The sequence below is a fragment of the Lepidochelys kempii genome, chromosome 6, assembly GCF_965140265.1.
Source record: "Lepidochelys kempii isolate rLepKem1 chromosome 6, rLepKem1.hap2, whole genome shotgun sequence".
NCBI classification, from domain to species: domain Eukaryota; kingdom Metazoa; phylum Chordata; order Testudines; family Cheloniidae; genus Lepidochelys; species Lepidochelys kempii.
The window spans coordinates 84,206,354-84,221,142 of record NC_133261.1 but is presented as its reverse complement, the minus strand read 5'-3'; the positions used below and the strand labels follow the sequence as shown (position 1 = coordinate 84,221,142).

General features: G+C 40.4%; 1 protein-coding gene across 6 annotated transcripts in view; it reads right to left on the bottom strand.

Annotated features, from left to right (window-relative positions):
• AP4S1 (adaptor related protein complex 4 subunit sigma 1) overlaps positions 1 to 14,789 on the bottom strand; it is a 36,970-nt gene that overhangs the window by 14,680 nt on the left and 7,501 nt on the right. For 4 of the 6 annotated variants that reach the window (XM_073348951.1, XM_073348953.1, XM_073348950.1 and 1 more), the window contains exons 2-6: positions 9,015 to 9,087; positions 6,729 to 6,927; positions 3,465 to 3,551; positions 2,776 to 3,066; positions 1,249 to 1,317 (exon numbers count right to left, since the gene is read on the bottom strand). In XM_073348951.1, the coding sequence (XP_073205052.1) occupies positions 1,249 to 1,317; positions 2,776 to 3,066; positions 3,465 to 3,551; positions 6,729 to 6,866 (585 nt within the window). In that variant the 5' untranslated portion in view covers positions 6,867 to 6,927; positions 9,015 to 9,087. The remainder of the gene's footprint in view (positions 1 to 1,248; positions 1,318 to 2,775; positions 3,067 to 3,464; positions 3,552 to 6,728; positions 6,928 to 9,014; positions 9,088 to 14,789) is intronic. The other 2 variants (XM_073348956.1, XM_073348955.1) reach the window with 1 other exon arrangement.

Sequence of the window (14,789 nt, the reverse complement as noted above, 5' to 3'; positions counted from 1 at the left end):
GAGGGTACACTGATCTTTAGTATGTACAGTTATCGATGGCACACCATGGAGTCGATGGACTCAAGGAGGAATTGCACCCAGCCCTCTTTTGCCAGAGGAAGGATCACTTTTAGGGTATGTCTACAATGCAAAAAAAAAAAAAAAAAAAAAAAAAAAAAGGCAGCTAATCTGTGTTAGCTAAAAGGTTAAAATAGCAGTGAAGTCATGGCAACTCAGTTTTTAACTCTATTTAGCAGCTCAAGTTCAAATATATATGGCAGCCTGAGGCTGAACTTGAGCTTCAAAGATGAGTTGCCATGTCTTTACTACCCTTAGCTCATCCATGTTAACACTTTGAGCAGGGGATTGGACTAGATGATCTCCTGAGCTCTCTTTCAACCCTAATATTCTATTATTCTATTAACACTTTTTTGCAATGTTGACACCACCCTTACATAGAGCCTTTGACCCACTCATGCTGGGGAAAGGGTAGGATATCCAACCCAACTAAAAAACCATGTTGAAACTGTTAAAATACATCTTCATCTACATTTGTTTCTAACATGATTTGTCCATCCTGTATGGACAGGACCAAACAGTGTCAGAACTATGTAAAACATGCGTTTTAGTCTGTAATTACACTGGGTGGCCAAACCGGAACCACAGCAGAACTTGACTGTACCTATGCAATACCTTTTCTCTTAAAAATTCCCACTTCTGCATTGCTACCCCTGGTGGCAATAGTGGGAGTGCCAGTATAGATTGAAACACCAACTGCCAATCAGTGCTTTGTCCAACCCTGCTCTGAGTGACCGGGTACATCAGTGCTTTCTCCACTTCTAGCACCATTGCAGCTTATCTGTGGGTGGCAATGGTGGGAAATTTTAAGAGAAATAAATCTAATATAGAAAAGACCAGTTTAAAGGCTAGTGTAGATAGGGCCATTCAGAGTGGGAAGCATGTAGGTTCCTGAAGTACCATTTGGTGGATAAACATACAAAAAGACTGTTTCCTAGCATAAATATTTTTGCATTCAATGTCTAATAGTTGATAAGCCATATATACTTATATTATTGTATGTTACAAAATAAAAAACTTCCTGATGCTGCCTTGTTACAGTTGTCACAGTCACACCAAAACTTTCCACATTTTACATTTTTATAAACAAAGATTCCCACCCCCTCTTTCATTTGTTGTCTCTGAACAATCTGTTCACAAAGGCTTTCAAAGAAAGGAAATGTTTTACAATTGATTCCGTGTCTCACTCACCACTCTGCTGAAATATCTGTCCAAAACCTCCACAAAATTATGAATTAGTTCATATACAGCCATCTCGTTCTGAAATATAAATTGAAAGCAAGTAAAATATTAAATTGATAGAAGATATGCTACTCATTCACATTTTATTTTAATATGAGATGCATGCTTCTTTGAAATCAAGTAGAAAATAAATAGTGAGTAGCACAAATAAGTATGTAAGCTTAGCCTCTCTTAGTAGTACCTGTAGAAATGTACATAGATCATTATTATGTTCTATATCAAAGCCGAACAACCTGCTTAAGGTGTACGCCAGTACAACTCTACGGCTGACCTAGAAGAAGTCATTACAGCAATGAGCAGCCACTATCCTCCTTGGCATGTGGCCATGGCAATATTACAAGCTTTTGTATTCAGCTTACAGACCTAGTGCTGCTGAAACAGCATGAACACTAATGTAGAGTGGACTCAGGCATTGTCAGGACAATGTCATGAAATACCAAAGTGTAGACTATTACATAAAAAACACTGCTAAATGCTCAAATCTGGTGTACATTAGCAATGACACCATTGCCAACACTGGTGGAACTGGAAAATGGGCACTAAACTTAGCAGTGTAGACAAGACTTCCCTATAGCCAGCAAAAGATCTTAGCCATCTCTTTCTCCTCGCTATCCCACTCAACAGTAAAGTACAAGTATTTCCATTACTTCCACTGTGCACAATCACACTGGTCTTCTCTGAACTGGGAAACTTGCTAAAATTTATGATTGTTGTTCACGCTGATTCAGCTCAACCACTGGGAGGGCCGGTTTACAAAAAGAACCATCAGCTGCGGGTGTTTTAAGCGCTATGACATATTGGCCTGCACTGAGCCAGGTTAGGTGACATATCACCTGGAGCTCTGTCTATACTTGGGGGAAAATTTTAGCAAAATAATCCTTGTGCAGACACACTCATTGTGAGAGTTCATAGGCCTGGCTACCAGAACTTCCTTGAGAACAGATTCTAGGTCTTGAATTGGCCAAAATGGCTCACAAGTGGCAAATCACCTTGCCTCCAAAAAACAAACCAAAAAACACCCCCAACCTCTCCCTCCCCCTCCCCCCCCACACACACACCAAAAAACCCTATTGTGAGCCAATGCAGTTTTTACTCAAGGGGCCAAATCTGAAATTTTGCTGAGAGTTTTTTTGCCTTGTGTAAGAATTTAGTACAAAATCGAGTAGGTACTTTCAAATCTGGCCATAATCCTGTAACTGGCTGATTTTTGTTTAAGATGACTTGAAAGAAAAATACCAAGTTACAAGAGTTAGGGACAGATTGGGAAGTATCCTACTTGGTTTTATTGACTATGTCTCCAGTTTGGGAAATCAAAGTTATTCAGGCCAGCACTTAAACATGTGCTTAATTCCCACTGAAAATTAAAGGTAAGCATGTGCTTAAGTGTTGCTCTCATCAGAAATGGACGTAAGCACATGATTTAATTGTTTTCCTAAAATAATAGTAAATATCAATCACAGCACTTCTTTTGCTCACCAAGAACACTACGTCGGCATAGCCTGTCAGAATGGCAGCTGCTTGCTTTTCTGGACCCAGTTGTCCTGACCAGTGACATCTAGCACAATGAGCAGTTGGGACAGCACCATAGACCAGGCATTTGACTTGGCTGTAATGATGCTGATATTTGTTGAAAAACCGCAACTCCATCCACCAAGTATCAGTTTGCAAGATACTATTAGTAGCAGACTCATTGGGAAACTGCACGTGCTGAAATAGTATGAAGTCCAAAGATACTACTTCTTTCTTTCCCTCCACACCACTTTTTATCTGATAGAAATAAGGGTGCTTTCAGAACAACACCTTGAAATTGTGAAACTGCATTGGGGAAAGAAGATGGAATTGGAGGCTGTAGTGAGGAGGTGTGGCCTCCCTCAGTGGTGGAGGGAACGTCACAAGCAGCCTGGTGGGTGGAGCCAGGACCACGCCCCACAGGTTGGAAGCAGAGGGGGGCAGGACAGGAAGAGGAAGTATAAAAGGTCAGCCCAACATGTCAATTTGGGGGAGTACCGCTAATTCCCTCTAGCAGACCAGACTGCAAGGAGTCGGCCCTCCGCAGAGGTGGATGTGGAGGGATGGCCACGACTGCCTACAGAGGCATATTCAAAGATTAATTTAAATCCACATTTCTCTTTACATTTAGTCTGTGAAAAAATGTAATCTCTTACCTCTGTTTCACTGATTCCAACCACTATAAAAAGGGCTGCATATTGTCGGTACACCAGCTTAAAATCCTTATATTCAATGAAAGAGCACTAGATAAAAATGCAAATGGTTAAACAGTAACTGCCACATTAGACCTAATTTATTACTATACACAACATGCTTATTATATATACTGTAGTTTACACACATAGGGCCCCGTCTCTCATTTACAGAAGTTTCATGAGTGTAACTTGTTAACTTTTAACAGTTACTCCTGACTTACACTGGTGTAAAGGACAGAAAAATCAGGTCCACAAAGTACAAAGAGTGTCTCAGTCTTCACCCCACAATCTCCCTCCGGAGGTAAAGGAAATTAATAAAATATTAAGTTAGTAGATAGGGCTTTTCATCTGTGGATCTCAAAGCACTTTACATCAAGGAGAGTTTTATTCACACTTCACAGATGAAAAACTTGAGGCACACAGAGGTAAAATGATTTGCTCAAGATTACACAGCAGATCCGTTGGGCATCCCTCTTGTCTTCCCTTACCTCTCCAAACAAAAACATTTTAGAAGATGACAGGACACAATTGTCAGGTAGAAAATTATACCTATATTATAGATGATATGAGGGCAATGGGTTTCCACTTCTTGCTATCTATCCTTAGACTTGTGGGAGGAAAAACCAGAAAACATAAACATCTATTTCATAATCTATATTGTTATGGCATGAGTCACCAGATGATGCTGTTACACATAGTGTCACAAGATGCTTTTTCTTCAAATGTGAGCACTGTTAAATCTTTTTTTAAAAAAAGGCTGTATTGTTGTTAGTTTTCTGATTATTTTAGGGGAGCGGTTGCGAACAGCAGCAGAGTTTGCTCTCAACCTTAATCACTCTAATTAGAGTATATTATTGAGGCAAAATTACTTCCTGGGAACTGGGCAATGGTGTCTTTGCTGAGATTCTGGAAAGATGGGATTTCCTGTGTGCTGTCTGGCCACTTCTGTCCTGGGACTGGTTTATTTTACACTCTGTACACAAGTTGCAGTAAAAATATACCCACATTCCATGTAATTGATTTCTCCCCCAGTGGGAAACTGAGCTGCAAAGACCTGACATCTGTGCAGAATTGTCAAATCTTGCAATTTTATTGAGTATTGAAATATTTGGTGTTTTTCTTAAAGACCCAACTCCTGGAGCCATGTAATTACATGAGTATCCCAGTTTTCATTAAAAAAATTAAAAGATATGTTTATAATCTTTGTGGCTGCAGATGGAAGTCTGAAAACATGAAACTCAAATGCTCAAAAACCAGAAAGGAAATAAGACCAAAAGTTTGTCTTCAAAATCATGAGATTTTAAAAAACAATCTTATGATTTAAAGGGTCTGACTCATGATTTTTGAATCCTTAGGGCTGGCATGACTGCATCCATTACAGCTTGGCAGAGCTGTGATAGTTTATATCTATTATATAAAGGTCAATGTGCTAGGTCCAGTAAAAGTAACTAGGAAAAGGAGAAAAATATATTCCTCTTCTCCTTTGCCCTGGAATTTTCAGCCTCCCTAGGAAGAGGTGGAATCCTCTGTAAGAAAACCAGGTTTCCAACCTGAAAAACACTTGCCTATGCAGTATACAATAACCACTTACTTTTAGCCCCTGCATAGATACAAATAGAATAATGACATACAATGGATATGTACGGCTCTTCTGTTGTTAATTATTTACATTTTACTTTTTTTTGGTCAGAAAAGAAGTTAGACAACTTCTAACACAGGAGAAATAAATAACTCTCTATTACTGTCATAGAACTAATACACATGCTATCTTGGTCACTTTGCCACCAGCTGGTTGACACTTATTTTCAATCTTGTATATTATACCCAAAAACCATGTGAGATGTTGCTTCTGAGGCAATAGAACATCCGTGGGAAAGGAAAATTCACAAATCCCAAACAGCCATAGTCTGTTATCTTATGTACATTGAATAGTACTATTCTATGCAATTAGTCCCACTAAAATCAACAATAACATTCTCCCAGACAATCAGGCGTAATAACTTTCTCCTTCAACTCACCTTCCCTTAAAAGTTGGGAGAAGAGAAGAACACCCTAAAGTCAACGCACTTGACCAAATAGGGAAGTGAATTCCAGAGCTGAGCACCAGCCTCTGGAAAGGCACTGCCTCGAGCCCATTCCCAGTTTAACTAGGCGTACTAGTAGGTTAAAGCACTTCAGCTGGTCTCAGTTACTGCAATATCATATGATGAGAGACATGGACTATGAGGTAACCAGGGCTAAATGAGTGAAATCTGAGCTCTATTGAACTCAATGGCAAAACTCCCATTGCTTCAATAGGGCCAGGATTCCATCCAGACTATTTAGTGCTTTACACATCAGAACTAACACCTTGACTTGCACCCAAAAACAACAGAGAGCTAGTGCAGGCTGCAGAGAATACGTGTAAGGATCTCCCTGAGAGAAGCACCACTGTGGTGAGCGGGCAGACAGATTCTACACTGGTTGAAGCCTTTGAATGGTTTTCACATGCAGCAGAATATAAAATGTATAGGAATAAACCAATACAGAGCTAACAAAGGTACAGGTACCTGTGTCACTATCATATATTGATACATGGTTAGGAATATTGGCTCATACATGAGTTGATGAGCCCTCTAAACTTCAGGTACCATATCCTTGTAGAGCATGTCTAGAATTCTCTAAAATCTGTGTAAAAAGAGGGACTTTTGTATCAGGTAAAATAGAAGATATTAAAAAAAAAAATCCCCCAAAGTAATTCAAGTTCTATCAGAAAAAACAATTGTGCTTTCACTCATCAGCTCTGGAGTTGGATAACTTAGAAACCATATACCAAATCAGGACAGAATTCCGTAGTAATTCATCTAGAATATGGCACATTATCTGACCTTGAGGAAGGTTGCATGGACAAAATATTGGCAATTTCAGGAACACAGAGCAGTGTTAGCATTAAAGAGAAGCACAAGTTTTGTTCCTCTTAGTTAGCAATAGCATGCATATGTCAATTGCTATAGCATGTTTGGGGAAAAAATGGGTTTTCCTGAGAGAACCTGCACTACATTTATAATAGACCAACTGTAGTGAAAAAGAAAATAGATTTACATATGAACTTTCATGTCAAGAAATACCTTGGCAGCAAAACCTAACACAAAACATTATAATATTTCTTGAGTGTAGTTCACTGTGTAATATTCTTTTCTTGGTTCCATTTCAAATAAAATGGCTAGATCAGAACAAAAAACATACTTGCTCTTTTGAACGAGAGAGGCAATTTTTGATTACTTCAGCTTCCAGCATTGTCCGCTTATGAATTTCCACATGTTCGTAATACCTGGAGAGTCTTGTTTGACCTTGTTTGTTCACCATGAGAAAAAACTTTATCATTTTTCTGTTTGGCTCAGAAATAGTCTCTGTTACAGGAGGTAGGTAAGCAGGAACTGTATTTCTGAAGAAAACAACAACAAAAAATACATGGGAGTCATAAAACACTTTGAAGAAGCATGTAGTTGGTGTTGAATTTTGTATTCACTGGGTCTGATGTCAGTGTACAACTGATGTAAGCAAGAAGAAAATCAAGCCCATTGTCTTTCCTAATATTGTTGGTGTTTTTAATTTGAACTCACTATTGTATGAAAGTGCTGACTGAGCCGAAGCCCGACCAAGAATCTTCTTCTGTGCAATAACACCAAAGATAGCAACCTAAATATTTTCAGATTCTTGCTGTAAGGGCAAGTATCATCATTTTACTAGTAAGGAAGAGACTTCAAATGGGATAACATAACTTAGTGTGAGAATCAGTATGTTAATATCGGTGTTAAACTTGTTGAGCATGGTGTAGAATTAGTCTGAGTTTAGTATTTGTGCAGTTAACTGATATGCTGTGCCTTCTCTCCAACCAAATTTCCTTGTAAACGCTTAGTAAACACTACTTACTTCAGGGTATTCTCTCTTAAAAGCATTAACCATATACATAGGTGCTATTCCACACTGGCAGAAATCAGCATATGAATGTTAAAGGATTTTAATTCCATTAGAAACTGTAAATGTAGGGCAACATTTTCCTCTCCAGTGTGCACAATGGGTTTCAAGGGTCGAATTCTGGCTAGTAATTATGTCTATGTGTTTGCAGGAACAACCTTGGGTCACAGGAAAGCACAGAACAGATTGTTCCCCTGATCTTGGACTTCTCTAAACCTACAAAAAAGATTGTAGATATTGAGAAAGGGGGGCCTACGTGACAAGGGTGTAGCCACCTTTCACCTCATTGGCCCGGTGGTCTGGTAGTGCAGTGCTTCCCAAACATTTTACTAAGACAACCTACCAACTGCGTTTTTCTGTTTTTATGATTTGCCATTACGTATATGCACCAGTCTGCCCCGACTATCACAACCCTAATCCTGGCCTGGCCCTGGTGGGGGTGGTTGGAGAGTGAGTCTGCCCTGTACTCACCCCACAGTGAGGGCTCCTGTCCTGCATGGCTGGGCCCTGCTCTAAGCATTGTGACCTGGTGCATGGGGTTGAAGTCCCATTCAGGTCAGGTCCGGCCGCCCCTCCATCATGACAGAGGGGCAGCTGAACCAAACCTAAGTGAGTGGCATTGCGCTGAGCAACATGGCGCTGAGCCTCTGTGCACCAGTTCGCAATGCCGGAATGGGGAGCTGGGCCCAGACCTGTGGGACAGCAGCTGCCATTGCAGGGTGACCTTGCTCTAACAACTCTACTCCTTCCTCTTTGCCCTCCTCTGCAAGGGCCTCAACTCTGCACTGGGCTGGGAAGAGTATGTTTGCAAAGGCCAGGGCCCAGATATGGATTAATCTGGTCCTGGCCATTGCAGTCCATCTAGAAACTTCCTGTTACCCACTGCTGGGCTGGGACCCACACTACCAGAATGGTTCTCAAAAAGTATCTTTTAAAATGTGCACACATGAAGATTACTCTTGTGGATTAATCTCCAGGGATGTTTGCAGTTGGCCAGAGCATATTCACATATTTACCTTACTTTTTTAGTTTCCATATACATCTGCTTAAGTGGAAGTTTAGTGCTCGAAATTGGCCCCATATACACAGTGTAAATGTCTAAAGCATATTCTGCTCTCATTCCCCCAGCACAACTTCCATTTTTCCATGCAAATGTGAGTGCAAAATATACAACAGAGACCCACTTTAGCAATAATAGTTGATTTCCCATTAAGAGTTCTGTGGACTGCAATGGACAATTTCCCCTTGAAAACAAGACTACTTGCACATTTTTCTGCGAGCATCCTAACCAATATGGATACTTTGAATCAGCAATTCGCACAGTCAGTATCCTACCAATATATAAGATTAATGCTGGTTTCTGGTATTTAAATCTTATTTAATCTTAAATAAGATTTAAATACCAGAAACCAGCCGCAGTAATGTTTTCCATCTGTCTTTCTCTAGCTGTTTGGACTTACTGGCCTGTATGCTCCTGTGGTTCGTGTGTTAAAAGTGCAGCCACTTGCTGCAAAAGCTGTCTCGAAATTCTAACCCACAAGTCATGCTGCCTACCTGGTGCTTTACTAAGCTGTATCATCAAAAAATGGTTCCATAAGATCTGCAAATTCCAGCAAGGAGGTGTGGCCTAAGGAAAAGTCAGAGAGAAGTCAGGGGAAAACCCTAATACAACACATGCTATCCTGGAAAAACAACGTACATTAATACAGAAAGTTGAAAGGGAAGCAATTCAGAAAACAGAATAAATCAGAACAGCTTTAAGCAGCATTAACATGCCATCAGCAAAAATCCACACAATACTACCTTTTCAATAGATATTTCAGCATACTTTGACCATTTGCAAATGCTGAAGATGAGCGGGTGCTATCTCAGACTGCAAAGAACTTGGAAACAATTAGCTGAACTTCCATTCATTGTAGCCACTCCCGCAGATGCTGCCATATGTGTAATAGTGCAGGGCTCTCCATCTTCTCAAATATTTCATCCCCATTTTTTGCATCTCTTCAGTAGGTGTTTCCGGCAATAAACATTTTTTTCTTCATGACTAAGTAGCATTTTATGTATTAACCGATTCAGCTATTTTTGTAGTATATTTGTGTGGATCTCAGCCCTTTCTGAGCCTTTTTACTACAGAGGGGAGCATACAGCCCATAAAAATCAAACATGGAACTAGGTTCTTAGATTGAGTTCTCTAGAGCAGCGGTGGCCAATCTGTGGCCCCGGAGCCGCATGCGGCTCTTCAGAAGTTAATATGGGGCTCCTTGTATTGGCACCAACTCCGGGGCTGGAGCTACAGGCGGCAACTTTCCAGTGTGCCTGGGGCAGTTGGTGGATGGTACGCACTGGAAGGAGGGTGGGGGAGCTGATGGGAGGCTGCTGATGTATTACTGTGGCTCTTTGACAATGTACACTGGTAGATTCTGGCTTCTTCTCAGGCTCAGGTTGACCACCCCTGCTCTAGAGCAAAGGCCATCTATGTTGCCTGGATAATGGGGCCTTGATTGGGTTCTTTAGGTGCTGCGCTAGAAATAATAATAAGCTTGTTCATGCTGCTGTATACTAATGCAAGATTGTTCCCAATAGTATACAGTTTTTCTTTTTGTCCAGTCCTGTTTAAGTTTCACGTGCCAGTACTCACAGCATTACTTTCATTTGAACACTATTCCACAGTCTAATAGAACTAATAATACACACAGTAGATCAAATAAAATTAAGCTGATGGTTACCACCAGCTTTTTGATCACATATTTAAAAGATGGGCTTCTTGATTAAACATTTGCTTGCCAACTTTGAGCCAAGAGGGGAATATTAACACATACAGGTTCCTGGCCTTTGAAAGACATAGGCTGAGATTCTGTTCTGTGCCTCCCATTTCTGATGTCAGGAATTGCAAGGGGGTCTACAAAGGGCCATGTAGTGAGGCGGAGTGGCCTCCCACTGAGCTGGAGCTGGGAGGAGTCACTCTGTGATCCCTGGTGGGTAAAGCTAGGCCAGGCTTGCCCCTCCCGCCAGAAGCCAATGGGTGGGACAGGAGGTATAAAAGGCAGAGTTTCTAACCTCTAACCCAGTTCAGTCTGAGCCAGGGAAAGGAACAGATGTCTCCAGGCTACTGCAGCTCCCCGGAGCTGAACCCATGCAGCACCATGCCCTGCCCCTGGAGGAGACCGACCCAAGTGAAGAGCTGCCAAGTCTACCGCTTGCCGCCTATCCCGAGGAGTCGGCGGACGCCTGTAGAGTGCAGGTACCCAGCAAGGGGATCACAGGAAGTAGCCCAGGGAACTAGACTTTTTAGTCTTATTGGGCGGTTGCCCGAATCTATGTCAGCGTGTTTTGGTTGGCTACTTGCTGACCCACTGGTGGAACACTGCCACTGTTAGGGCCCTGGGCTGGGACTGGTGGAGTAGGGTGGGCCTGGGTCCTCTACCCCCCATGCTGCCAACCCCACCCTTGGGGTGGCAGCCTCCCCACTTAGGCCAAGAAGCCTGTGTCAGTTGGCTGCCCTCCCTGAGGGCCTGAGCCTTAAAACTCTTAGTTGAGCCTGCCCTGCCTAAAAGCCTAATCCTGATGGTGGTGGCGGCGCTCCAGAGGGTAATGAGGCAGAGTGGCCTCCCACTGAACTGGAGGAGGAGGGACCGTCACTAACCCACTACAGGCCACTTACATCTGACCTCCATGTTGCCTACAGCAGGAGGGAGAAACTCTACCCTAGATGGCTAAGGGGCTTTTACAGGTCCTGTTTGCATTGCACAGACAGGCTCTATAGCCAGACAATACCTTCCACAGTGTATAACTGAAATGCTCATTGAGCCACGCCTATAACGCTGCTGCTGTGTGTCTCTTATTTTTCAGATTACACCAGAAATTCCCTGGAATACAGTATTTGAAGTTACCCATAGATACATCAGTTATTCTGATGAGGCCTCAGCAGGAACCTCTGTCAATCTTAAAGACAATACTGATTACAAATTTAGGTACCGGTTATGCAACCATTACTCCCTCTGAGTAGTGCTCACTTGTGAATAATCCCATTTAAATCTATGACTACACGCATAGTGCTACTCATTGTGAGTAAAGATTGGAAAACTGGGTCATGATTTCAATACTTCGATATTGACTGAGACCACGTGACAATCACCATCCTTATCCTTGTTAATCCAAAATAAAAATGGAAAATGACTATAGTCCACAGAAAAGGACAATGTTACTGGTACTGTGAATCTATCAGTATCTATAGTACTTTATATGGTTCCCATCATCATAGTATCTAGCTACCCCATAAACATTAATTAGTTCACCACGTCCCTGTGTAAAGTATTAACTCCCTTTTTATAGCCCGGGAGCTAAATCCGGACAGATTAAGTAATTTGCCCCAAAATCACAGAACTCTGTGGTAAAGTTTGGAATTGAAGCCCGCTTCCTAACCCACTGCCTTGACCGCAAGGCTGTGTGTGAACATTTACATATAATGCAAGCAATAGAACACATGTGACATAATGACAGGCAGAAAAGGGAGATTAGAATTTTTTGATGATGATTAAGTTGTTCTCAGTGAAGGAATGGGTGGTTTTGGCACTGATGGATGGGTGTATCTTTATGTCCTTGGTCTTCTCACTCACTGTTAGGAAAGGAAGTCTCTAGCTAGCCAGTTCAGCACAGCTTAGCACACAAAGAGATTAGTCACAATAATAGCTAAACATATTAAATAAATTTAAAGTAAAGGGTATGAAACATGTGGCACAGTATACACCACATATGCAATAACTCTGAGGATACAGACTTTACCTATGATGATATATGTAACCTAATTATTTCTTGACAGCAAAGCCACTTACAATTATTAAGGTCACCCATATCTCAGGAAAGTAATTTCATTATCCTCAGTGTAGTCTGAGTAATTCCTTAGCCATTGCAGTTTAGGTTTCGATATGAAATTTATCTTCACTAGTTAGTGTTTGGGGGATGACGTCATAAAATCTGGAGCAAGAAGTCATCCCCTACAAGTGAAGATTAATGACCTATTTACAGCTAAGTAAATATATATGCAATATTTATAACCTCAGAAGTATGCATTTGCCAATCACAAGGTTGATATACGAAGTACCGAAATAAATAGTTGAAGGAGTTGAAAGGATTAAAAAATATTATTTTCAAAGTTGCTAATCAACAGACAAACATTTTAATTATTATAAGATGCACTAGGGGCATTTCTAATCTTTAAAATAGCATCATGTGACATAAATAGTTTTTAAATAGATACTGGAAAAAATCATATAACAAAAACCATAGAAGTCAGGAAATTAGACTTGTGCACATGCACAAATGCAATATACATTCAACAAATCAACTTGCCAACACAGCACACATGACTTATTTCAGACAAGTATCCAGGGCATAGTTACATCACTTCAAAAAAGAAAAGACAACAACAAATGTTTAATGACTGAATTCTTGAGCAAGAGCTGTATAAATATTGTCCTTGGATAGAAATATCACCTTAATTGAGAAATAAAACCAGAGACCACAGGCTTCACAATCTCACTACCTTTAGTATGCCCTGAGCAATACACAGCCATAGCTTCCCAAACAAGATAACTTTACACTGGAGTACGGGGGAGAAGGGAAATATGCAGGAGCATGTCACTTCACTCCACCCCAATTGACAAGGCTGTGAGTTCCACCACTTAAATTTGTGGATGTCCCCCAGATATTGCAAATTTCAAGGGATTCATGTGGCGGCCTCCTGCCTTGCCCTGCCTCCCACATTTCCTTATTTCCCCTGGACAGCATGGCTCTTACCGTAGCTATGCTGTAAAGCTCTCCCCTAATTGGTAGTGACTTGTGGAGTACCCTGAATGAAAAAGAAGTCAATAGTGTAGAGGAAGCAGTGTAAATTACTGCAGGATTTCATTGGTGGAGATGACAAACTGGTGAAAACCTGCCAATCTTTCCATCCCTTCTAAACACTGCAGAGCCTGTTTATGTTGGGGTGACAGGCCTCTTTTGTTGATCCATCGTGTTAGAATCCTAAATAAAGCAGCTGAAGTTCAGTGCTAAATGACTGTGACAGATGCAGCTTCTCAACTCCACCTGGCCTTGTAGGAACGATCTCTTTGGGCAAAAGGAATTAGGACAGAGGAAGGCCTAGATGGATACTCTAGGGACATCCAAGCCAAGAAAAGAAGCTTCGGTTGAAGTTTTTTTTTTTCCTGAGTTACCAACAACGCAATATAAAACATGCACATGAAGCTATAGATATATAAAGTTACTGCACGTGTGGATCCTATTGCAGGTGGGCCTTAGTCCTAACAGTGCCTTCATTAATCTGACCTCTTATATAGATAATCCTTGTGTCAAGAGGCAGATCTTAAAGATACTGTATCTTTAGATGGTTAAAATATTTTTTTTTATGTTTTGGATTATTTTACATGTGAATATTTTGGATCATATATTTATATATATATTTTAATCCTTATCAACTGTCTAATGTAGAAACATACTGATAGAATATAAGTTAATCATAGCTTTAGTAAAAGTTCAACCTTTAGAAGAATTTGAACCTATTCTTTTTAAAATCTGAAGCAGATTATCCACTTTACTACATAGTATTTGATTAACATCTGTAGGAATGTACAAGTATTATTTTGGTTACCAAAGAACTCACTTTTTCTACCAGCCTCGAAGCTGGTATCCAAAATGACGCCCACAAGTTTTGCATGTGCAGATAATGTGCACATACAGATACTTCTGCACACAAAAGCTGGAGATAACACTCTACCTGATTTATATGTACAAATGCAGGGCTTTGTTGAGAACATACAAGCATACTTTAGGAATCTGGCTTTGAAAATGATGCCAAAGTTGAGTATCAATACCAAGTAGTTAAATTTAAAAATGCTTCTTTAAACAAAACTGACTAGTTCACTCATGAAAACCAAAAACCACGTGCATGCAACATTTCTGGAAAAATCAGATTTTAATTCACTGTTTTGCTTCTATAAAACAAAAGTTAGAAAAAGACTCTTTCTTTCTTAGCTACAAATATATTTACAACATCTGATGAAATGTAAGATGTTACAGTGATCTGTGAAATGGTGTATGTAAAAAAATAAAATATAAAATTCCATCTCTATATTGTTGGGGCAAAATTCCTAATTCTCTCTCCCATCTCCAAGCTACTCATGTAGGTGATTGCATTTCTTACAATGTGATCCTTACTATTCATATATATGTTCTTTGTATGCATTTTTATTATGACTAATGCTGTTTTTGGCTTGGCTTCAGTTAATTCTATGACTCAGTAATAAGATAATTTTATATATGGGGAATTCG